This window comes from Microcebus murinus, chromosome 13, assembly GCF_040939455.1.
Source record: "Microcebus murinus isolate Inina chromosome 13, M.murinus_Inina_mat1.0, whole genome shotgun sequence".
Classification (NCBI taxonomy): domain Eukaryota; kingdom Metazoa; phylum Chordata; class Mammalia; order Primates; family Cheirogaleidae; genus Microcebus; species Microcebus murinus.
In genome coordinates, this window is record NC_134116.1 from 83,413,913 (window position 1) to 83,440,751 (window position 26,839).

Below are 26,839 nucleotides of genomic sequence, written 5' to 3' on the forward strand. Positions count from 1 at the left end.
TCTCATGTCTCTTCACACTCCAGGGTTCTTTCCTTTGCTCCAGACAGAGGATCAGGTCTGGCTTAGAGAAAACAAGACCTGTTTTATTAGAAAAAACATATCACTCTTGCTGGTATTCTCCAATTACCAACCTAGTACTTTGCTTAGTACAGAAGAGAAAATGTTATGGAGGAGATTAGAAAATTAATCAAAAAGTATCATTTTATGATAGAATCTTGAGAATATTTAGGAAGGTTTTTAAATTTCTGAGTGCTTAGGTCTATAATCCCATACTAGTCGATCAAAAATTGATGGTGGAAATGGGATGTTATGGTGTAGGTGACAATATTTTATGCCACTGTATTTCTGAAATTCCCACTAATCTAGAGTGAAGGATACAGATCAGCTCTAGAAAGGTTAAGACTAATTGTCAACATAAAACATCCTGAAGAGTTTTTCCTATACTAACAAATCCCCAAGTTTTCCTCAGAAACAAGGATATGAAACTCTTTCATATAAAGCAGAAACTCCCAGAAAACATTCTAGAAGGGAAGGATACGAAATCCTTCCTTATTCATGTGGAATAAAAATTGTGTATTGAATTTATCCTCACCCAGGGAGAACAGGTTTCTGAAGTTCTCTAACATCACATCCCTGTACAAACTCTTCTGGGCAGGGTCCAGGCAAGCCCATTCTTCTGCAGAAAATTCTATGATCACATCCCTGAATGTCAACGGTCCCTGAAAGAAACAGATTCCTCCTTTTTAGGCAGGATACTGCTTTTCCCTCATGGAACCCTAAGACTTGAGTGTGGACAGGTTCCTCTCTGGGATAAAGTTCTACTCCCCTCTACAATTAATTCCTCATTTTCTTTGGCTTTTAGATGCATGCATGTGTCCATATGTTAAGTTATATATTGTGTCTACATGAATGTATATATTTATACACGTCTTTGTATACTGCCTACATGGTACCAAATTCACTGAAAGGTAAATGAATGCTCATAAATTAAACAAACCCAAATATTTTTCAGGTTCGTCTCACGTGAGTAAATATTTTGTTCACTATGACTAGTTAAATATTGTTAATTTAATAAAAACAACTATGTCTTCTGACTTGTTAGTGTAAGGCCCCAAACTAGCCTAACCAGCTTTTCGCTTCTGTAACCATGCTTGCTCTTAGGTAATTAGGACCCCGGTAATTAGGACCCTACCCTCTCCTTTTTCTTTGTTCTTTTGTTAATTCTTCCCCTAAGTGCCGATAGTTGTGCAACTGGTTGTACAAGATAGGGTCGCTGGAATTTCCCCACCCTAAACTCCCTGACCACCTGCCTGTGGTTTTGGCCCATAAAAACCCTAAGCTTAGGCCGGGCGCTGTGGCTCACGCCTGTAATCCTAGCTCTTGGGAGGCCGAGGCGGGCGGATTGCTCAAGGTCAGGAGTTCAAAACCAGCCTGAGCAAGAGCGAGACCCCGTCTCTACTATAAATAGAAAGAAATTAATTGGCCAACTGATATATATATATATAAAATTAGCCGGGCATGGTGGCGCATGCCTGTAGTCCCAGCTACTCGGGAGGCTGAGGCAGAAGGATCACTTGAGCCCAGGAGTTTGAGGTTGCTGTGAGCTAGGCTGACGCCACGGCACTCACTCTAGCCTGGACAACAAAGTGAGACTCTGTCTCAAAAAAAAAAAAAAAAAAAAAAAAAACCCTAAGCTTGAGAGCCTCGGCGCGGCAGCCTCCCCATCTCGGTGATGCTGTTAGCCCCTGCGCTGCGCTGGAAATAAATCCTCTTGCTCTCTTGCATCAAGCCTCTGGACTCTGAGTCTTTTTGGGCGGTCGTCTCTCTCCCAAACGGGCTGTACATTTCTACGGCCCAACATTAGCAAAATATGCACATATTGAACGTTAAGGTTTTTGCTTTTATGATACTTTTCCAACAGAGAAATATAAAACAAAAAATTGGTTAACAAAAAATTCAACCTGAGATGATGATTATATTTGTCTAATGTCTCAAGAGATTATACAAACATAATTGTTAACAATGAATTATGTAAAACAGACATAAATGGACTGAAAGCTTATACATGAACATATAAAAATAACTTTCATTATATATTTACATAAAAATATTTTTCAACTTTTTGGTAACTATTCCCTTCAGTTTTGCTAAGCTAAATTTATGATGGATATTCATTCAAAATAGATCATTTCTAAATAAGATAGAATGCTAAGACATTAATTACTAAGTATGAATTTAAGATTATATATAATACTTTAGGCTCTTATTTCAGAGGTAAAAATACTCAGATCTGTTAGTTAATAATGCTTTTAGACATGGAAAATTATTCCATTACAAAGCCTATGCTTCTCAAAATTATAAAGTACATACTCGTAAATTATTAGTACGTCAGCCATAGTTAAACTTCCCAACTTCTTAGCCTTTCACAATGAATTAAAGTAACTAAGGCTTAAAATTCTTACTAACACATGGTAACTAAAACTAAAGAAAAGAAGAGAAACCATCCTACATGCAGAGTATATAAAGAAAATACGATGTTTTTTTGTGTGTGTAAAAGATTATTAAAAAATAGAAATAAGGATGTGATTTCTAGGCCGGGCATGGTGGCTCACCCCTGTAATCCTAGCACTCTGGAAGACCAAGGCGGGCGGATTGCTCCAGGTCAGGAGTTCAAAACCAGGCTGACCACAAGCGAGACCCCGTCTCTACTATAAATAGAAAGAAATTAATTGGCCAACTAATATATATAGAAAAAATTAGCCGGACATGGTGGCCCATGCTTGTAGTCCCAGCTACTCGGGAGGCTGAGGCAGAAGGATTGCTTGAGCCCAGGAGTTTGAGCTTGCTATGAGCAAGGCTGATGCCATGGCACTCACTCTAGCCTGAGCAACAAAGCGAGACTCTGTCTCAAAAAAAAAAAAAAAAAATAAAAAAAAAAAAAAGGATGTGATTTCTGGTAAAAAACTCAAGTTTCCTAGTTTAGAGAACATTTAAAACTTGAATTCAACTGAAAGAGAATAAAGGAACAAAACAAAATAGATAAACTGAGTCAGCACAGAAAGTTAGAGGAAGAAAGAGAATGGAAAAATTGTAAGAGATTATGAAAGGTATAAAGAAATCTTATCTTGTATGGTGAAAGCTGATTGAGATTAGAGAAATTTGTTTATAAGGCCTTACTAAAATTAGGTTTAATATTAATAATACAAAACTTCAGGGGTAAACTTTGACTTTCTCATTTAAACAAGATTTTTATAAAGTATTAAGAGATAATGAAAGAATTTGTTTCAGCTTTCCAGTAAAGTGGTAAAAATCAAAGAAAATGACCAAATTTCTTTCTTGATTGTGTTTAGCTATGACGACTTACAATCTCTTCTTATTCCTTCTTAGGGATTTTCTTCTGAGCTTCTGAGATACTTGGAAACTCCTTCCACTGGTCAAACAATTCAGTCTATTTGCAACATATGGCCAAATTTTCAGCATTTCCATTGTGCATACCACCCTCAGTCGACCAGACCAATGGAATATGCAAATGGGGTAATACAGAATCAACTGACAAAGTTTACAGAAACTTTTAATCTTTTCTATCCTAGAGAATCCTCTGTTGCGGCTGGGCGTGGTGGCTCACGCCTGTAATCCTAGCACTCTGGGAGGCCAAGGCGGGTGGATTGCTCAAGGTCAGGAGTTCAAAACCAGCCTGAGCAAGAGTGAGACCCCATTTGTACTAAAAATAGAAAGAAATTAGCTGGACAACTATAAATATATAGAAAAAATTAGCCGGGCATGGAGGTGCATGCCTATAGTCCCAGCTACTTGGGAGGCTGAGGCAGGAGGATTGCTTGAGCCCAGGAGTTTGAGGTTGCTGTTAGCTAGGCTGACGCCATGGCACTCACTCTAGCCTGGGCAACAAAGTGAGACTCTGTCTCAGGAAAAAAAAAAAAAAAAGAACCCTCTGTTGGCATGTTTAACCTATGTTCTACTCCACTTAGAAAACATCATATTTATCTTTTTAAAATAACAATAGAAAAGCCCATGAACCTGGATTAAGTAGCATATAAACAAGATCTCCTTAAAACTGATATCTGTCTTTTTTATAAAGGCCTTATAAAGCTTCTCACTGAAAAAATTAAATCACTTCAAGAATCTTTTAACATCAAGCCCCCAGGACATGTAGACATCAAAGATCACGACCTCCAACCTACAAAATAAGTTTATTGAAAATATCACCAGAAAATGATTCCCTCTATCCTGGTGGAAGGAACCGTATCAGCTACAGTTAAGAAACTCCATGATACTAAATTGAGGGGCAATGACTCTTATAATATATTTGATCACCCCTTTGACTATAGATACCTCAAAGGAAACCCAACACTGGACTTATTACCTCAAACTTTTCTCCAGACATGACCACCAATCTATTTTAGATGGAGATTCCATTCTGGGGAAACCTGATTACCTGCCTATCAATCAAGAAGACATCTACAGGCCGGGCGCGGTGGCTCACGCCTGTAATCCTAGCTCTCTGGGAGGCCGAGACGGGTGGATTGCTCAAGGTCAGGAGTTCGAAACCAGCCTGAGCAAGAGCGAGACCTCGTCTCTACTATAAATAGAAATTAATTGGCCAACTAATATATATTGAAAAAATTAGCCGGGCATGGTGGCGCATGCCTGTAGTCCCAGCTACTCGGGAGGCTGAGGCAGGAGGATTGCTTGAGCCCAGGAGTTTGAGGTTGCTGTGAGCTAGGCTGATGCCAGGGCACTCACTCTAGCCTGGGCAACAAGTGAGACTCTGTCTCAAAAAAAAAAAAAAATCACCCCTTTAACCTAAGCTCAGGTGTGTTTGAAAGGCTTATTGTAAACAACAAAAGACTGTCTTTAATTTTTACCATACAGGAGCTACCTCAGGAACCAAGACCAAAGGACCTAACATTTTCAAAAAAGATACTGCTCTACTCACTTAACAAGTAACAAGGCTTACAGGAGCTGAGCACTAGGAAACATGGACAAAAAAAATTCATTTTCATCAAAATGAATATCAATTTCTATAATATTTCTAATATCACAAAGTTATAAGGTATTTAAATTTTATACTTCAACAAGAAAATCAAAAGTATCTATCCTGTTCAGAAAATAAGCAGATCATTTAATTGTTAATTCCATAGTAACAAATTATTTACTAAACAATCATATGTGAACAGTTGTTGGAGTTGCCAAATCCAATATCATAGGATTTTTTTTTTTTTGAGACAGAGTCTCACTTTGCTGCCCAGGCTAGAGTGAGTGCCATGGCGTCAGCCTAGCTCACAGCAACCTCAATCTCCTGGACTCAAGCAATCCTCCTGCCTCAGCCTCCTGAGAAGCTGGGACTACAGGTATGTGCCACCATGCCTGGCAATTTTTTTATATATATACATTAGTTGGCCAATTAATTTCTATTTATAGTAGAGACAGGGTCTTGCTCTTGCTCAGGTTGGTTTCAAACTCCTGACCTCAAGCAATCTGCCCGCCTTGGCCTCCCAGAGTGCTAGGATTACAGGCGTGAGCCACCTCGTCTGGCCATCTCATAGGATTTGTAATTAAACTTCAATATCCATAAAACAGCATACAGAACAGAGGTATCACTGTCACAAATTGTCCACATGCACAAGAGAAAACAAGAAGGGAGGCTGGTTGCCAGGGGAACAAACCAATAGCTTAGACTGATGGAATTTTCATTCCCACCCCCAACCTCTGGGAAGGGGAGAGGGGCTGAAGGTTAGTTGATTGAAAATGGCATCTATGAAATGAACCCATAATGGCCTATGGCTACTGTCAATGGAAAAAAGCCAAACTCTGTAAAATAATTTTAAAGAGATTAATTCTGAGCCAAATTTGAGGACCATGACCCGGAACCACTGCCAAGAGGTCTTGGGCAAGTGGACTCGATGTGATTGGGTTACAGTTTGGTTTTTATACATTTTAAGGAAATGGGGATTACATCAATCAATACGTGGGAGGCACACATTGGTTTGGCCCAAAAAGGTGGGATATCTCAAAGCAGGGTCTTACAGGTTAAAGGTGGGTTTAAAGATTTTTTTGGCTTGTAATTGGTTTAAGACATGAAGCTTTGTCTAAAGGCTTGGAATGTTTTAACATAAAGGAGCTGTTATCAGAGGCAAGCCACTGGACATAGACTTGTATAAATTGAGGACCTGAAGATTTGTCTTGCATACCCTTCGGCCTGTTAATGGGTTACAAACGAAGTCCCTAAGAAGGGAAGTGGACATGATAAGGCAAGTCTGAACTCCCTCCTCCTGGCAGGCAATTTTGCTTTAGGATATTCCTTTAGCCATGAGAGGGTCCATTGAGTTAGCTGGTGGGGCGGGGGTGAGCATTTTAGTTCACACCACTTAGTTATGTCCATAAAAAACAAAAAGACAGGGTTTCTGGAGATTTCAGATAGCTGAACACATGGTGGTTTCTGTAAGGTGAGCCTTCCAAGGGCTTCATGTTTTGGTAAATCTTTGTAATTCACCAATTTTCTACCACACTTTCTTGTGGAAATGTATTCATTGTTCTGCAACCAAACGGGAAGAGATTTTTTTTTCTATTTCCTTCCTTGGCTAGCATTCCCAAAGCTGAGTTCTGAAATTCCTCTAAAATCACCTCCAAATGAAAGGTTATCTCCAAAGAAGTGATGCCTGTAATCCTAACACATAGGGAGCCTGAAGTGGAAGAATTGATTTAGGCTAGGAATTTGAGAGAATCCTGGGCAACACAGACCTACAAAAAAGAAAAATTACAAACAAGCCAGCAGGGTGACATACACCTACTTTTACTCTCTCAGGAGGCTGACACAGGAGGATTGCATCAACCCGGGCATTGGACCCTGCAACGAACTATGATCATGCCACTGTAGTCTTTAGCCTATGTAAAAAATTAAAACATTGTCTCAAAAACAAACAAAACAAAACCAGACCTGAGAAACACTCACTCTAGAGAAAATAGGCAAATAATTTTCAACAAATACAATATATGACTATTTTTTTTCTGAAATCTACCTCGTTCATGCCTCTTAGAAAGTATTTCCTTATCTTTCCAGCTATACTGCTAAGATTCATTTCACTGTAAAAAAAAAACTGAGGTTGAAATGAGCACAGAAATCTTTTCAAGGTGACACACCCAAGGTCCTCCCTGGTGACAGGAACAAGTGACAAACATGTCAGACTCAAGTGTTAAGTAGGTCATCCTATCACTTGGGACCTACTTCCATCTCATTCTGCACACTACAGTGCTGAAAAACCACCCTCCGAGGAGCCACGTCACCCACCAGTCCTGAACCCCACCGTGTGCCTGAAGTGCAAACTGCTTTGCAGGTTCTTGTACTACCTGGCTGGGAGGGTTCTTTGTCCTTGGGGATAGTTTTTCTCAGCCCCTGGCCCCTGCCCCTTGCACACCCAAGTATGAGAAGGTTCAGCATAGGAATCCTTTCTTTTTTGTTTTTCTTTTGAGACAGAGGCTCACTCTATTTCTCAGGATAGAGTGCTGTGGCATCAGCCTAGCTCACAGCAACCTCAAACTCCTGGGCTCAAGAGATCCTTCTGGATCAGCCTCCCAAGTAGCTGGGACTACAGGCATGTGCCACTATGCCCAGCTAAGTTTTTCTATATATTTTTAGTTTACCACCTAATTTCTTTCTATTTTTAGTAGAGACGGGGTCTCGCTGTTGTTCAGGCTGGGTTCGAACTCCTGACCTTTAGCCACCTGCCTGCCTTGGCCTCCCATAGTGCTAGGATTACAGGCATGGGCCACCACGCCTGTCCTCAGGAATCCTTTCTGTCTTTTCCAATCAAAACCAGCAATTGATTCACTGACCACCAGTGTGTCTCTAATAAATGGAAACAGGGACTGGGAGCAGAAAATCCTTTTGTCTCAAGGGGCTAGTGTTTTAGATGAGAGGTATACTAGAAGAGTCCCCCTGACCCTAGTGCTTCCAGCAAGCTGCTCCTCAGAGACTGCTGCCCCATATCTCAGTCTATCCTTTGGAAAGGGATGGCCCACAGCTAATATTCACTAGACACTCCAGGACACATGGCTGCTGAGGACATCCTGGGTCATCCTCATTTGGCTGTGAGGCCCATAACCAGGAAATAACAGGAGGGTGGCTGAGAACACATCACCCTGTAAAGTCCCCAAAGAAGAAATTCTACCTAAAGACATTCTGGTAAGATATCTATGCCTAGGAAAGATAAAAGGAGGACAGGCACAAAGATATTTTGGAGAGTAGTCTCAAGCGAGTATTCTGATTTTCTCTCATTGAAAACTTGTAGCATGAGAAAATTTTTTAAAAAGACAATCACTGTTCTATGAAAGAATAATAAACAATTAAAATACTCTGTCTTTTTGAACAGTACAAAAAAGAATAGTATATAAAATTGTGGGCCGGGCGCGGTGGCTCAGGCCTGTAATCCTAGCACTCTGGGAGGCTGAGGCCGGCGGATTGCTCGAGGTCAGATTGCTCAAGGTCAGGAGTTCGAAACCAGCCTGAGCAAGAGCGAGACCCCGGCTCTACTATAAATAGAAAGAAATTAATTGGCCAACTAATATAAATGTATATAAAAAAAATTAGCCAGGCATGGTGGCACATGCCTGTAGTCCCAGCTACTTGGGATGCTGAGGCAGAAGGATTACTTGAGCCCAGGAGTTTGAGGTTGCTGTGAGATAGGCTGACGCCATGGCACTCACTATAGCCTGGGCAACAAGTGAGACTCTGTCTCAAAAAAAAAAAAAAAATTGTGAATTGCTGAGGGGAAGCTGGCATTTGGGAATGTGGAAAAGAAACTGGAAATTTAGGATTTTACTTCAAGCCCAAGAAGAGTTAGGGTGGGAGAATGGTGGTGGATTTGAGACCCTGCATGCCCTGGCCTTGGAAAACCAGTCGCTCTGTGGAGGGTTAAAATAACTATATAGGAGGTAATCAGACTGAAGTGCCTGTGAGTTCCTACCAAAGAATACAGAAATAGAATTAAAAAGAAATTTCTGTAAATTACTAACTTAGAGAAGAGCAAACTTTAGGTTTAACCAAGCACAAAGCAAAAACAGACCTCTAATTACATAACCAGAAAACACCCACCATGGCAGTCCAAAAAAAGGGCCTACACAACTATAACCAGCTAGAGAACTAGGATGGCCGCTTCGTGGCCCTCATTGAACCCTCTCCTCCAAGCCCTCGAGCGGACCCCACACCGCGGCTGGCCGTCCGGACCCACCGTTCCTGTTTCTCCGCGAACCCTTTAACGTCCCCACAGCGCCCCGGCTCCGCCGTCCACAGGAGGGAGGACGGCCCCGCGGGCCAGCGAGCTCCTCCCGCGCGCGGCCCCGCACCCCGAGCCGCAGCCTCCCCCGAGGCCCGTCCCGGCGTCGCCGCGCTGTCCGGGCGGACGCGGGCTGCGGGCTCGGAGCTGCCACACGGGCTGCGGCTGCGCCCGGCGCGCCTGGGAGGACGGCACAGGGCGCCCGGGTCCCGCCGCCCCGGGACAGGCCACACTCACGAGCTCCCGGCCTCCGGCGGGTACCGGCATCCTCCACACGGAGCTCCAGCGCCTGCAGGACGACGCGGCCGCGCACGGAGCCCGGAACTCCCACACCGCAGTGGAGACCGAGCGGGAACGCGGAAGGGCTTTTAAGGGAGGCGCCAGATGTAAAGGCCCCGCCCCAGCGGAAGGCCCGCCTCTTCCGCTGCGTGCCTGATTGGACGTTACCACAAGCCTGATTGGACAGGACCCTGAGTGACAGGTGAGGGGATCCAACACATTCATGGCCCCAACCAGGACTTCCTCTCTGCTCTGGGCCCAGGCACTTCCTGGAAGACCTTCCCATTTAACTGTGGTGTGTGAGGTTATATCCACATAACTAATATGTATGCTATTCCAAATTGAAAACACTATAATGACAATTGCTTTTAAATTGCAGATTTTCTGACCTCAAGGCCTCTGCACTTTTGAAGAGGCAGCCTGAGTTTGAAAACGGGAGGCGGTCCCCTCAGGCAGCAGCGCCTACTATGAATAAAGTGTGGCCACAGGAGTGAAAGTTTCTACCGTGTTTCCCGGAAAATAAGACAGGGTCTTTTGTTTATTTTTCCTCAAGAAGACACCCTAGGGCTTATTTTCAGAGGATGTGTTATTTTTTTTTTAAGTACGGGACAACAATCTACATTTATTCAAATATATTAAGTCGTCGTCTTCTGGAACGTCAGCATAATTCTCCAAAGTTCCAATTCCATCCTGAATGTCTTCCGACTCTATTTCCTTTAAGAACCATTGGCCTAGGCTGGGTGCCCAGGCTTATGCCTGAATTCCTAGCACTCTGGGAGGCGGAGGTGGGCGGATTGCTCGAGGTCAGGAGTTTGAAACCAGCCAGAGCAAGAGCAAGACCCCCCACACACACTATAAATAGAAAGAAATTAATTGGCCAACTAATATATATATAGAAAAAATTAGCCAGGCATGGTGGCACATGCCTGTAGTCCCAGTTACTCGGGAGGCTGAGGCAGGAGGATCGCTTGAGCCCAGAAGTTTGAGGTTGTTGTGAACTAGGCTGACGCCAGGGCACTCACTCTAGCGTGGGCAACAAAGGGAGACTCTGTCTCAAAAACAAACAAAAAAAACCATTGGCCCAATCTCTTATGTCCAGCAATAGAGCTCTCACGGGGCAGATGAGAAGGGCTGATCCTCTGCTTTACAACTCTGGGACAAAATGCATGGGTTGTGCAGATACGCTGTGTAGCCACACCCATCACTAGGTCTTATTTTCCCATAGGGCTTATATTGCACAAATACTTAAAATACTGCTAAGGCTTATTTTATGGGTAGCTCTTATTTTCGGGGAAACAGAGTAGTAACAAAAGAAAAAAAAAACAAACACATGCCATTGATTGTAATTATTTAACCTAATATATCCAAATTATGTTTCTGCATGTGGTCTATATAATATTACGAATATAGTATTTTTTTACGTTGGTACTCAATCTTTCAAAGTTACTCTGTATTTTAGCCTTCCAGCTCATCGGGATTCAGAAAGCATATTTGGATGCTTGTCTGGTTTTTCCACTTTTAGAGTCTAAGAAATGTGCCTGTTTCTTTCATGTAACTTTTTGTCATTTATTCATTACTATTTTTCTAATTTCACTTATTTTGCTGAGGGTTGCCAAAAAGCAGCTTTCTTTTTTTTTTTTTTTTGGAGACAGAGTCTCACTTTGTTGCCCAGGCTAGAGTGAGTGCCGTGGTGTCCTAGCTCACAGCAACCTCAATCTCCTGGGCTCAAGCGATCCTGCTGCCTCAGGCTCCCGAGTAGCTGGGACTACAGGCATGGGCCACCATGCCCAGCTAATTTTTTCTATATATATTAGTTGGCCAATTAATTTGCAATGCAAAGTCACAGTAAAATTTCAGGCTAACCAGCCTGAGCAAGAGTGAGACTCCCTCTCCACTATAAATAGAAATTAATTGGCCAACTAATACACATAGAAAAAATTAGCCGGGCATACTGGCGCATGCCTGTAGTCCCGGCTACTCGGGAGGCTGAGGCAGCAGGATTGCTTGAGCCCAGGAGTTTGAGGTTGCTGTGAGCTAGGCTGATGCCACAGCACTCACTCTAGCCTTGACAACAAAGTGAGACTCTGTCTCAAAAAAAAAAAAAAAAAAGACTCAAGTGAATCCAGTGCCTTGGGTTCCTACCTAAGAATACAGGAATACGACCCAAACTCTTCTGGTGTAAATTATTAACTTAGTGAAAAGCAAAATTAGGCCAAACAAAACACAGAGCACAAATTGACCTGTAATTACATAACCAGAAAACACCCACCATGGCGGTCCAAAAAAAGGGCCTACACAACTGTAACCAGCTAGAGAACTAGGATGGCTGCTTCGTGGCCCTCATTGAACCCTCTCCTCCAAGCCCTCGAACGGACCCCACACCGCGGCTGGCCGTCCGGATCCACCGTTCCTGTTTCTCCGCGAACCCTTTAACGTCCCCACAGCGCCCCGGCTCCGCCGTCCACAGGAGGGAGGACGGCCCCGCGGGCCAGCGAGCTCCTCCCGCGCGCGGCCCCGCACCCCGAGCCGCAGCCTCCCCCGAGGCCCGTCCCGGCGTCGCCGCGCTGTCCGGGCGGACGCGGGCTGCGGGCTCGGAGCTGCCACACGGGCTGCGGCTGCGCCCGGGAGGACGGCACAGGGCGCCCGGGTCCCGCCGCCCCGGGGAAGGAAACACTCACCAGTTTCCGGCCTCCAGCGGGTCCCGCCATCCTCCACACGGAGCTCCAGCGTCCGCAGGACGACGCGGCCGCTCACAGCGCCCGGAACTCCCACACCGCAAAGGAGACACAGCGGTAACGCGGACTGGCCTTTAAGGGCGGCGCCAGAGATGAAGGCCCCGCCCCTCCGTGGAAGACCCGCCTCTTCCGCTACGCGTCTCTTTGGACGTTACAACACTCCTCATTGGACAGGGCCCCCGCGCCCCGCCCTTTGGGCCCTGAGTGACAGGTGATGGGATCCCTCACATTCAGGGCTGCAACCAGGGCTTCCTCTCTGCTCTGGGACCTGGCACTCCCTGGAAGACCTTCTCATTTAACTGTAGTGTGTGAGGTTATATCCACATAACTAATATGTATGATATTCCTAGTTGAAAACACTATAATGACAATTGCTTTTAAATTTCAGATTTTCTAAGCGCACGGCCTCTGCACGTTTGAGAGGCCGCCTGAGTTTGAAAACGGGAGGCGGTCCCCTCAGGCAGTAGCGCCTGCTATGAACAAAGTGTGGCCACGGGAGTCATTTTAGAGTTTCTAGTAGCAACAGAACAGAAAAAACAACTAAACACATGCCATTGATTGTAATTATTTAATATATCCAAATTACGTTTCCACATGTGATCAATATATTACTAATTAAGTATTTTTTTTAGTTTGGTACTCAATCTTTCAAATTTACTCTATATTTTAGAATTCCAGCACATTTGGATTCAGAAAGCACATTTCGATGCACGTCTGGTTTTTCCACTTTTATTTATATTGTCAGGGCCTAACATGGCTGCCTGTAGACTCTTGTCTCCATGATGGGAACTGTCAACGGAAAACAGCCAAACTCTGTAAAATAATTTTAAAGAGATTTATTCTGAGCCAAATTTGAGGACCATGATCTGGCGCCACTGCCAAGAGGCCTTGGGCAAGTAGACTCGCTGTGGCTGGGTTACAGTTCAGTTTTATACATTTTCAGAGAGACAGGGGTTACAGGCAAAGTCACAAATCAATACATGAGAGGCATACATTGGTTTGGCCCAAAAAGGTGGGATATCTCGAAGGGGGGGGGGTTACAGGTTATAGGTGGGTTTAAAGATTCTTTGGCTGGCAATTGGCTGAGAGATTTAGACTTTATCTAGAAGACCAGAAAGGATATGCTTACTTTAAGATAAGGGTATGAGCACTCTGGGAGGTCCAGACAGGAGGACGTTTTAAATTTACAATAGGCGCCTTCTAGGATATTTTAAGATGCTTTAAATTTAAGAATAGGCATCTGCTAGGATGCTTGAGTTAAGACAGGGGCTTCTTATCTTTTAGGTGATGTTAATGCCATACCAGAATCAGGTCAGTAAGTAAACCACTGCTTCGTTTGGTTAACAAAAGCCGCTTAGTGGGAATTTACCGTTTTTTCCGCCTGACCCAGCTGGCCTCCTTAGGAAGGAGTTTTTAGCAAAAAAATTAGAGTTCAGTCCTCAGTGTCATAACACATTTAAGTTCTCTGGAAGCCCACATAATTTTTCAGACAAACCAATAACATTCTTCTGTGGGAATTCAGAAGCATCTCACCTTCTTGATACTACAGAGCCTTCCCACAACACCTCCTGTTTGTTTGCGCTGCTCCCAAGTTCACTCTGTGTGTGGGCCTGCAAAACTTACAGTCCCTTCTACCTTTTGGGTATGAGTATATGTAAGTAATTACTGCTGTCAATATTATTTGTTGTCATTTCTTTTCACACTGTGACACTCTTATCCCGAACACACGAATAGTCAATTGACTATGCCCTGGCATTATGTCATCAAATTTGGCCCGTGCTGGCATGCAGTTTGAAAGGCACCCACCTGTCAAGGCAGTGGAAAGCAGCACTTTCACCAGTTACCACTTTAGTACTGATAACTAAGAGTCAAGCTACGGTCTTGTGGTCACTGCATGTATTGTGGTCACCAGGACTGAATGCTCGGGGTACCCATGTGAAAATTTATTCTTATTTACCCTCCTGGAACAAACCTAAAAATATTCCTTTGTGAAACTACAGAACGGAAGGGGACTCTGACGCTGGGAAAAATGAAGCTAGATTGAGTGGCACTCACTGGAGGCTTAGGTAGTGCTCTAATGTGTCTTTCTGGGCTCCTGAATTTTTCCCAGTAACAACCCACATGGTCCACACTACCAGTTGTCAAATGGAGACAGTACCTGAAATCTGCAAAGTTACATAAGTAGAAATCCAAATTATGCTAAGGTAATTTTTACAAAGGAGAAAAGCAGTCGTGTTATATGCTTAGGTCCAGAAAATTAACAGCAGACAAGTGATCCTTAAATATTTCTCCTGCCACTACTGCTACTGCTCATGCCTCTGTCTCAACAAATATTCTGATCCTCAGTGTTAATTGTTCAGAACAGTTTTCTTGATGTTCATGGACCACTCAGTTCTTCCCACTTTCTCACTTATAATTGTCCAGAGTAACCATAGACTGGCAGGGCATGATAACTCACACCCATAATTCTAGCACTCTGGGAGGCTGTTATTATGAACTATGATTGAGAGGAAAAAAAGAGAAGGTATATGGGGTGGGAGTAAGCAAACCTATGTCTCTCTCTATAAACATATATATGATATAAATATCAATATATTACAGATATTTTCTATATATGATGTAAACATAATTGTTTCTATTACATGATATATGATATGTATATGTATGATATACATCACATATATGATATATATATATATATATATATATATATATACACACATGAATTACATTACACAGGAATGGAGAAAGGACATGCACTACCAAGCATCATGGTTTTTTGTTTGTTTTAATGTTTACTGTAACTCCATCAGGGAACAAGCAGAAAAATCCAGAAAAAGAGACATTCTGCAAGACAATTGGCTTGGAACTAATGGCAGAAGGACTTCCATATGAAACAGACAAACACACATAGCAATCACATGCAATCTGTGATCCTTCATTGCATCAAGGTTTGAAAAAAATTGCAATAAAAGACATTTTCAGGACAATTGAGGACATTTTGAACATACGCCAGGATTTAGATGATATTAGGGAATTCTTATTAATTCTGTTAGATGTGATTGTGATATTGTGGTTATGAAGTAGAATACCTGTTCATTTTTTTGAAGGACATTCACGATGAGGTGTTTCAGTAGGGGGTCAAGATGTTTGCAGCTTACTTAAAAATAATTCAGCAAAAATACTACACATACATAAATATGTATTACTAGATAAAGCAAATGTGGCAAATTTTGAATCAGTTGGTGAATATAATGGGTGCATACCGAATTGTTCTTTCTAATTTTCTGTATGTGTGAGATTTTATTACTAAAACGTTGAAGAAGGTAAGTACAAAAGCCTTAAAACATAGAGCTGGGGTTTGTGAAGCTGGGGTTTGTGAAGAGCGTTTGCAAAGGCAATGAGATGTGCAAATTCTTACTAAGTGCTGTCAGTGCTTTGGCATTAAGAACACAGACATGAACTGTAATCCTATTAAATATCAAACTGGAAAGCAGTGTTTCTCAAAGTGGGGTCCACAAACCTTGAGCACCAGAATCACCCTGGGATTTCATTAAAAATGCAGATCCCTAAGTTCCTCTGTAGACGTTGTAAATCAGTCTCTCTGTGGGTCCTAGCTGGGTGTCAGTTACAGTGTTTAGCATATATAATGTCAGATGCATACGGATCATTTATTAAACGTACAGATTCCCAGGCACCTTGCCTGGTAATTGTCACTCATTAGGCCTGGGGCCTGAGAATCTGCATATGTATCAAATCCTCTGGGTCATTTTATGACTGAGCATATTTAGAAAACACTGAGTTAAAAAACCAAAAAGCCTCAATGCAGAGTTTCCTAAGAATGACCTGAGTTGGTTGCTGGTGGAAGCACCCATATTTGCAGGCCTCACCAAAACTTTCTGAGGAGAGTGTTCTGGGTGTATGGAAACCTGTATTTTTATCAAGAGCCTCTGGGGACTCTTGACATCAGACAGCTTGGGGAATATCAGAGCACAGTTACACAAAGCCCACTGAAAGAACGACCTGCAAAATCAGCAGGTCCAGCCACAGCTATAGTAGCAAGACTGCCGTACGATGCCCATGCCGGCCTTTCTAAGTGGAAGACATCACCTGTGTCATCTCAGTGGCATGGAGGGACATCTTTAAAATACCCAAGTACCCACACTGCAGTCCTGAAATATGATTAGAAAGTTTCTTCCCCGACGGGAACCTATAGGAAGAACACATGCTGGCAGGCGTGTGCAAGGTGTTGGTGCCCTTGCTGGGCAGAGTTTCTCTGTAGATTAATGCTCTGTCATGCTGGATGCAGAAGCTTACTGAATGCATGTCAGCCCCTGAACCGGGGCCTAATCCATTGGCTGGTTGGGTGGATGGTTGGTTTCTGTTAAACTGCAGAAAGGAGAGGCCTGGTGAATTTGCTTAGGTATGTATGTGCCTTTGGATGGTTCTGGGGAAAAAACAGACATTCCTCTCTCCAAGTGACCTCACATTCCACTTTCCTCTTGACTTCTACAGCATATTTAGACTCAGAGAAGTATCTGCTATGGAAGTAAGGTTTTGGAGCGGTACCGTGGGCTCTGGGGGAGGCGGAGGAAGGATGCCCTGTGGTATTTGCACACTGCAGGCCCAGCCCTCCCGGGATGGTGTTAGTAAGTCCACAAAGTGAAATGTTTTAACTGTCTGCGAATCAGATTGGTTAATGAACCAATTCATTATACATCTACACCAAATATGAGTAGCCATTAAAAAGAATGAAATAGATTTCTATCTACTGATGTGAAAATGTCTCTAAGCTGAAATAAGTGGGAAAAGACAAGTTACAAAACTACATAGTGGAATTCAATTTTAAATTAAATCTGTGAGTATACTATAGACTATAACATCTCTGAGGTTGGATTTAAGGGATATTCTTCATTCTATATTGTTTGCATATTTGTTAAGAAGCATGTGATACTTTGTAATTATACAAATCAGTAAAGTATTTTAAACAAAATAAATGTAGGGCCCAAAGGGAAAAGGATGGGAATGCATTTTTAAAAAAGCTAATCCTAAATCTGAAATAGTAACATTCTCAAGCATTCTATTAACCAGTTTTTAACATACCATACATTGAATTGTTTTTGGACTTTAGCATATAACTTGTATAACTGGCATTAAAAAGTGAGATATTTTAAATTTCCATAGATTTCTTTGGTTTTTCCCTCTCCTTACAGACCACTGATTTGAGTGCACGCACTATTGCATTTCTCATCTTCCAGCTGAATGAAGATGGCCCCAGCAGTGAACACTGGGAGGAGGAGACAGAAAACAGAACTGTGGCAAGTCACTGGGTTCTGCTTTCAGGTGTGAGGTGCAGTGGCGCAACGTGGGGCAGCTGAGTGAGGCTGAGGTCAGAGGACCACATGCTCCTGGGGCATGCCATGACCGTCCATCGAGGGAGTTCTGTGTGTCCATTGGTTTTATTAGTAGGACTTGGCGATGTTTTGTCTCTCATACAATGGAACGCCTATCACAAAAGAGGACAATACAGATTTCCATGTAAGACTGTTGCGCCTTCAGATGGAGTACACAGATGGAGGCTCAGGATACACGCTTGCCCTTTACATTGATTGGTTGGCCTCTTGTGCCCATGCACTTGCCCTTTTGTTTCATCCCAAAATTTACTGCGATCAGCCTGCTCAAACCAACTTCCTAAAAACAAGCAATATACATAAGCTAAGAGAAAGCAGTTAGCCTGAGGATTCACAGTAGAATTTTGCAATAAAATAACTGGAGAAAATGGGAGCGTTGTAGCTAGGGTCATCTAATCTGTTTTACACAGGGTTTATATTTATTCTTCAATCCTGGAATACAATGTATACATGGTATATTAGCCAATTCTATACACCGAGGGCATATATGCATAATTTATCTTTTTTCCATATAAGTTTTTCTATCATCTCTTAATTTAAGAAGGTAAAGCCTGTCTCAGAAAAAAATGTATTACTATGCTAGCTTTTGTAGCAATACACTGCTGAAAATATCTAAAATTTTAAGGCTATTATTAAAAAGCATGGTTCTACAAGAGCTACATTGTGTTTCAAATTACAGAAATATTATTTGTCTGAAAACAGAAGATCGAAACTGGTCCCAATGATTGAGCAATCTGGTTAATGGGTTCCAAGTAATTGACGTTTTGTCATGTAACAGTGTTTCAAGCAATCTGGTTAATGGGTTCCAAGTAATTGACGTTTTGTCATGTAACAGTGTTTCTTTATTTTAAATATCACCACTAAGCCTGCATGTAACAGTGTTTCATTCCTATTTCTTCGAAGTGGTTGCAGGAAGGAACATATTTTTTACCAACACTTGGTGAGGTTTTCGGCTTCTTTGTGTGTTTTGAAATGGTACCTAAGTTTTCCTTTAAGTTTGTCAATATGCTGGTTTTGCTTAAATATATAACTCTTCAAAGTGTAATTGGACAAAAATCGCTTGACACACCATAATTTTGATGCATCTGACCTTTGAAGAGAAGTTTACATTCAATCCTATAAAATCTCAACTCAAATAAATCAGCGAGGTCTGCCTGGGCTCTGTTCTAGAGGAAAAGAGACTTTCAGTTAAGTGCTGTGAGTTGGTGACCGTCAATGAGAACCACACCTCTCATGTCCTATTGATGAGTGATGTTGGTTGTATTTCATAACGTGTTATTCCAGCTGTGGGAGAAGTCATGGAGATGTTACCAAGTTATCTTTCAAGTATAGCTTTAAGATTTCATGATATTTTTAACACAGATGTTTTCCACTGAGAGTTTAAAGGAGACACTGTCACTTCCTCATTTTGAAAAAAAAACAGACTTTTGCCTTTTCTAAACTGACTTTTAAAGTGGGTGCGTCAGCTAACATTAGTTTGCAGTTATGAACACTCAATAGCTTTACCCTAGGAGAGGTAACTTTTGTGATGAGGTGCCTGATTGACAGGTATCCAGGTACATTTCCGCTAGAAGATATGATAGAACACAGGAAGATTTCAATTAATATATCTTCCTTCCTGTTAACTACTCTAAAAAGAAAAGAAAAAAGTATGGTAAGAGAGTGACATGAAGACAATTACGTTCTTAAAATCACCTTAGAATCTAATTTGTTATTGACTGGACTTCTCTTGTCCCTCCTTAATGTTTGCCCATATGACAGTGGCTGCAGTTTAATGGTGACCTCTGCTATGGACAGGATCTTGCTTGGCATTGATGGGTACAAAAGAAGGTGAAGCCCTGTGATTACCCTGTAGGAGCTCATGAGCAACAGGGCAAGATGCCCACATCACCAGATAACTGTAACAGTAAGTTAGCACAGCTTCTGTATGAGTGAAATGAACGTGACACGTAAGTAACAAGTTGTGCATTGCCTTCCATAAGGAACATAAAGTTATCCATTTGCTTTTTCAGCAAAAGTTAAAATTACGCAGGTGTAAAAATGCCCAGTCACCTATCTCATTATAAGCAGGAAATTGGCCAAAGGTAGCCAACCATAGGTGCAGTGCTAAAATATGAAATTTGGTTTCCAGTGTGTAAAGTTTGCTTCATTGGAGATCAGAGTACAACCTTGGTATTGTCAATGCCATGACAGCCTAGCATGAACTGTCCTGGACCAGGACCAAAGTAGTTTGCCTTTAAGATTTTTGTAAAGGAAAGCAAGACAACAAATGCCCTTGGTGATATCCTGTTTGTGTCTTGGTCTGGTGTCCGCACACCCAGCTGCAGCAGTAGTCTCAGCAGAGGAGGGTCTCCAAGAAAGGATGATGTACTGTAGACACGCTACTTTGTATCTACTCAGTGTAGAGAAGTGTCCATGTTTTATTAGATTGTCTCTCCTTAGCACCTCAGTCAGTGCTTGGCACCTATGAATGAGCACGTGTAATGCTTCGATGAATGATTATGAGATTATGAACCTCAGACAAATGGATGTGTTTCCTTGAACTGGCCATTTAAGGGGAAAGGGGACTTATAATGGTTTAGTGCGACACTCTGTTGTGTTGTACTAGTTCCCTAACACGTGTTCACACAAGAGCGTCCACCAACATGGCCTGTTATCTTTCTCACCGTGATCCAGACTTTGGTTATCTCAATGGCTTTTGTAAGAAAGAAATGACATGTCTATTTCCTCTGATTAAAAAAAAAAAAAATAGGAAAAAAAATGACAGCATGTGTCTTTCGTTTTGGGTTTGTTTTTAGACACAGTCTCACTCTGTTGCCAAGGCTACAGTGCTGTGGCATCAGTGTAGCTCACAGCAACCTCAAACTCCTGGGCTCAAGCGATCCTCCTGCCTCAGCCTCCTGAGTAGCTGGGACTACAGGCATGCACCACCATGCCTGGCTAATTTTTTCTATATATATATTTCTACTTGACCAATTAATTTCTTTCTGTTTTTAGTAGAGACAGGGTCTCACTCTGGCTCATGCTGGTTTTGAACTCCTGACCTAGAGAGATCCTCCCACCTCGGCTTCCCAGAGTGCTAGGATTACAGGCGTGAGCAACCGTGCCTGGCCGAGAGCATGTGTTTTGTTGTTCATAGTCTGTGGTGAATTGGCACAGAGCTCTGTACAGTTAATGGAAGGGAGGGCTTAACTGAACTTTTCAACAAAACATTTTCATTCTGCCTTCTCTGATACATGGCATGAGCATAATATAAAATCTGTGTTTTCTCATCTACGTAAAGATTTTCTAAAAAATATTCCTTCAAGTATTTTGTGGTTGGATCTTTATGAAGACTGGGTCAGTGTTCTGGATGAAGGAAAGGATAAAGATGAAATTGATATCATGGAACGGTAATTTTTCTATTTTTTTCATGTCTTAAATTCTTTTCATAAAATCTTTAAGTCTATTAAAAATCAAAGTCCTATTTACAATGTCCCATTTGGAAGCAGATTTATGCTAGCTCATCACTGTTACTATCTCCTCCCTAATCCTACCAACATGGACTACTTGGAACATTGTACACCTTCAGTATATCTGAATTGATAGGAACTGTAATTCGTAGTTCACTAAGTAGTACTCTAGGCACAGTCTACAGCTTATTATCTAATTTTGGTAAATATTTAAGGAAGCAGGTAAGTTCTTATATAATTTATTCAGAAACTGAAGTCATACAGAGAAATGACAAATTTCCTCCACTCAAGCAATTCTGTTTTCTACAGTAAGGATATATAAGTCAAGAATTACCATAATATTGCAGTATGACCATGCCATAAAAGACATATATTCATTAGACCTGTAATCTTAGCACTCTGGGAGGCCAAGACAAACAGATTGTTTGAATGAGGCATTTCAGACCAGCCTGAACAAGAGCGAAACCCAGTCTCTACCAATAACAGACAAAATTAGCTGACCATGGTGGCACATGCCTGTAGTCTCAGATACTCAGGAGGCTGAGGCAGTAGGATTGCTTGAGCCCAGGAGTTTGAGGTTGCGGTGAGCTAGGCTGATGCCATGGCACTCACTCTAGCCTGGGTAACAAAGTGAGACCCTGTATCAATAAGTAAATAAATGTCAAAACAACTGCATGATTTATGAAGCTTCTCAGTTTCTGTCTGAAAAAGTCCAGTAAAATCACTACATTTGTCTTAAAAGGAAGACAATTAAAAAAAAAAACTAAGTAGTTTCATTCTCTAATTGAAAATGGAGAAAATAAAGTATATTAAAGCATAACTAAATGTACCACTGTAAAATTGCTCATATCTTCAAATTAATTTCTGAGAATGATTAGATTATATAAACTATTAGCTTAACATATTTAGACACTGCATACTAAGTAACTTGAAATAAGATTCTATGCATTTGATGCAGAGAGGATGTGCAAAAAATTATTGGGCAAAATTATATAAATAGTGATTTAAGATCTAAAAACTATGTTTTCTAATTATACTCCCATGGAATCTTTATTATAACTATCATAATATCCCAGTAATTACAAAAAGGAGAAAAGAATACAAAATAGTAACTATGACAATATCCTCCCAATTACAGGAATTTTCAGTCCCGAGTGAAAAGGGATCATTAGAGAAATCATCCACCTCTATCACCCAATAAAATGTTGGGTGACATGTTATCCAGTCTTACATATGATGGGATAGTGTAAAGGTGATAACCATTCCTTCTTTACATTATCTATGTTAAACTTTAAAAACCACTTAGTTATATTGATTAAAACACATTATGTTCAAACAGTCATTAGAGAGCATCCAAAAATCCACTAGTTGCAAGAACTCCAGGAGCATGGTTTCTCTTGATATATCATGGGGTGGGGAATCTGTTGCCTTCTGATTTCAAGATCGTTGTTTTTAAAGCACCGAATGAAGAAGAAAAGCTTTGTCTTTGTCTACTATATCCCTTTTAGTAAAAACAGTTGTTTTGTAAATTTCAGATTCTGTTAAAAGGTCCCACTTAAGAATCGACAAGGCCACATAGGTTGCCTTAAGGCCACAAGTTTCCCATGCCTGTGAGGCTAATTATTTACTGAATCTTGATTGGAAATAATATACAACATTCCAGACAGGAGTAATCTTTACTTTTGACTGACATCTGTGAAGGCATTTTAATTTTTTATCATATTAAGTAACATTAACCACTTCTACTATGTCTTCTATCACACCAAATAATACTCAAGACTTGTACTATTAAAATAACTCAGTATTTTAAGTGGCTAATTTGTTCCACTTAAGGAACAATTGGAAAAATGAGTTATTTAGTTGTTCTCAACACACACCATATGCTTCTATACATGAATGTTTTATAAGTTAAACCCAAGCTACATCTTTCTTTAGATTTTCCTCATGGGTTTTGCATCTATAATTATACAGCCATGGACAAATTCATATTAATGACATCTACCTAATATAAAATAGTCTCTAGTAGTTCGAATGCAGAGAGAAAATATCTTATATTTTCATATGAATACTAGAAATTAAGGCATAGCATCAACTGAATTGAGAGTTGAATTATATCAATACCTGCCTTCCAAGCAACTCAAATACTGTCAATAGAAATAAATTATTCAATGACTACTATACCTACCAAATGTCAATGTTCTTGCGCCTTAGAAACATATGAAAAAAATATACTAATTGCTTTGAATTCAGATTATTCTCCATTTTGGTACAAAATTTGAAAGTGTTTGTGCTTTAGTTTTCTGATTCTGTGAATCCCCCGATACAATTAGATTTGCATTTTAATTAAATACTTCCATTTATTTTATCTGTAAAGTTTGTTTCCCTGTGATATTTCTGGTGATTCCAAGTTATATATTTTGGATATTATTTCCTTATTTGCTATATCTATAGAACCTCTTTACTATGAATTCTCTGATGTCGAGTAAGGTAGGACCTACAGTTAAAGGCCTTGCCACATTCTTTACATTTGTAGGGTTTCTCTCCAGTATGAATTCCTTGATGTCGAGTAAGGTATGAACCACAGGTAAAGGTTTTCCCACAGTCTTTACATTTGAAGGGTTTCTCGCCAGTATGAGTCCTCTGATGTCGAATTAGATGTGAACTATTTTGAAAGGCTTTCCCACACTCATTACATTTGTAAGGTTTCTCTCCAGTGTGAATTCTGTGATGTTGAGTAAGACTTGAGGAATGAATAAAAGATTTGCTACATTTATTACATTTATAAAATTTCTCTCCAGTATGAATTCTCTCATGCTTTGTAAGATGTGAACTATACTTAAAGGATTTGTCACATTCTTTACATTTGTAGGGTCTCTCTCCAGTGTGAATTGTCTGATGAACAATAAGATGTGAAGAACGAATAAAGGATTTACTACATGTTGCACATTTGTAAAATTTATCTCTGGTATGAATTCTCTGGTGCTGAGTAAGTTGTGAACTAGTTTTAAAAGCTTTGCCACATTCCTTACATTCATAGGGCTTCTCTCCAGTATGAATTCTCTGGTGCACAATAAGACTAGAGGAATAAGTAAAACACTTGCTGCATGTATTGCATTTGTAAAATTTTTTTCCAGTATGAATTCTCCGGTGCACAATAAGACTTGAGGAATGAGTAAAAGATTTGCTACATGTATTGCATTTGTAAACTTTTTCTCCAGTATGAATTCTGTAGTGCTTTGTAAGAAGTGACTTATACTTAAAGGCTTTGCCACATTCCTTACATTTGTAGGGTTTCTCTCCAGTATGAATTCTGTGATGTTGTCTAAGTATTGAAGACCAGAAAAAGGACAAGCCACATTTTTTACATTTATAGCGTTTCTCTCCAGGATGAATTTTCTGACGCACAATAAGATTTGAGGAATGTGTTTTATATTTGTAAAATTTTTCTCCACTATGAATTCTCTGGTGCTGAGTAAGACGTGAACTACAGTAAAAGACTTTGCCACACTCTTTACATTTGCAGGGCTTCTTTCCCATATGAATTCTCTGGTGCACAATAAGACTTGAGGAGTGAGTAAAAGATTTGCTACACGTATCACATTTGTACACTTTTTCTCCTGTATGAATTCTCCGATGCACAATAAGACTTGAGGAACGAGTAAAAGATTTGCTACAAGTATCACATTTGTAAAATTTTTCTCCAGTATGAATTTTCTGATGTTCAATAAGGTGTGAAGTATGGTTATAGGCTTTGCCACATTCTTTACATTTGTACAGTTTCTCTTCAGCATGGATTATCCTATGTTCTCTTTGATTTGATGAAGTATTAAAGATTTCCTCACATTTACTGTATCCGTATGAATTTCTTCCAAAATGGATTCCCAGATGCTGAATATGTTTTGAAGGGTGGGTATCAACTACTACACCTTTATTATATTTGTAAGGCTTCTCTTGAATATGGGTACACTGATGGACAATAAGCTTTGAGTATTGAGAAAAGACTTTCTTACATTTTTTACATTTGTAATTATTCTCTTGAACATGGATTTTCGGATGTTTTCTAGAACTATATAATTCATTGATTTTCTCACATTTACGGAATTGATTATTTCTGTCTGCAATATAAGTATCTTGGTAACTATTTAGGGTAGAGCCTTGGCTAAAGGACATAAAAGTTTTATTGTAAGTGTGATATTTTCCTAAATTGTCTATTCCGTGATATCGATTAGATGAATGAGTGAAGACTTTCCCATGGTGATCACTGTTGTAGATTTTGGTAGAAGAAGGTATTATGTCTGGGTGGAAAAATAATAAACTTTTAACAAACTGATCATATTTAGAAATCTTACCTTCATTTTTAAATATCAAATCTTCAGAAATGTTTGACTGAACATGTAATCCAATTGTGTATTTAAATTGGTCGAAATTATTATTTGGAACATGCATCACACCACAGTTTAGAATTTCCAAATTTTCTTTCTGATAAAAGTTATGTTCCAAAAATTGATGCTGATATTTACTTAGAGAAACATGTGATTCAGCAGAAGTATCTGATATAAATGAAGTTTTTTCCCAAAATGTCTTAGGCTGTTGACCTACAGTATCACTGATATTTTCATCATAGTTAGATGTTCTACATTTTTTATATCCATCATAACATCCATTCTGCCCTTCACACTCATTTGGGCTTTTCCGGTCTTTCCGTGAGTGTAAATTTTCAAGACTACAGCTCTCAAATCTTCCCAATATCACTTTTTGGAATGGAGCTTCTATGCACTTCTTTGTCCACAGGCCTTGGGTGAAATGAGAAAATATATCTGAAATACACCAAAAAAAATTTAAATTCCAATTACTATATACTTTACAAATAATATATAGAAAATTAAAATAAACTGAGGACATCAGCATGATGATTGAATCAAAAACTTAAGAACTTTGTTTTCCACTGATATACCAAGTTAACAAAATATGCTTAAAAAGAGCTCACAGTAGCAAATTACTGAACCCCTAGTGAGCATAAAGCCAAGAAGAATCAAATTAAGAAAGAACCAAATTAAGTCTGTTACCTTTCTGCATCACAGCAGAATGGCATCAGGAAAAAAATCTTCCTTATTTATCTCTTAGAAAATAAAGATAAGAGTAAAACATACGTCCAAAGCTCTCAGTTTTTCTGCGGCTATCTAAAGACTAGTTATTGCTTCCTTTAATATGGAGTGTTAAAGAAAATGGAAACAGGTTGAGTCCACTGAAGACAGGTATATTGGGCCGAGAGCGGTGGCTCATGCCTGTAATCCTAGCACTCTGGGAGGCCGAGGCGGGCAGATGGCTCAAGGTCAGGAGTTGGAGACCAGCCTGAGCAAGAGCGAGACCCCGTCTCTACTAAAAACAGAAGGAAATTAATTGGCCAACTAAAAATATATAGAAAAAATTAGCCGGGCATGGTGGTGCATGCCTGTAGTCCCAGCTACTTGGGAGGCTGAGGCAGGAGGATCACCTGAGCCCAGGAGTTTGAGGTTGCTGTGAGCTAGGCTAATGCCATGGCACTCACTCTAGCCTGGGCAAAAAAGCAAGACTCTGTCTCAAAAACAAAACAAAACAAAACAAAAACCACAAAAACCAAAACAAAAAAACAGGTATATTAAATCATTGCTATTCAATGTATGGTAGTAAAA

The 26,839-nt window shown here is 40.5% G+C and overlaps 1 protein-coding gene across 3 annotated transcripts in view; it reads right to left on the reverse strand.

Moving 5' to 3' along the window:
• Positions 1-26,839, reverse strand: part of LOC105871915 (KRAB domain-containing protein 5-like) — a 162,572-nt gene that overhangs the window by 118,106 nt on the left and 17,627 nt on the right. For 2 of the 3 annotated variants that reach the window (XM_012765564.2, XM_076009592.1), the window contains one exon: positions 17,709-25,984. The exons of the other annotated variant lie outside the window; for it this stretch is intronic. In XM_012765564.2, the coding sequence (XP_012621018.2) occupies positions 23,613-25,984 (2,372 nt within the window). In that variant the 3' untranslated portion in view covers positions 17,709-23,612. Of the gene's footprint in view, positions 1-17,708; positions 25,985-26,839 lie in introns of those variants that run through there. 3 annotated transcript variants of the gene reach the window in all.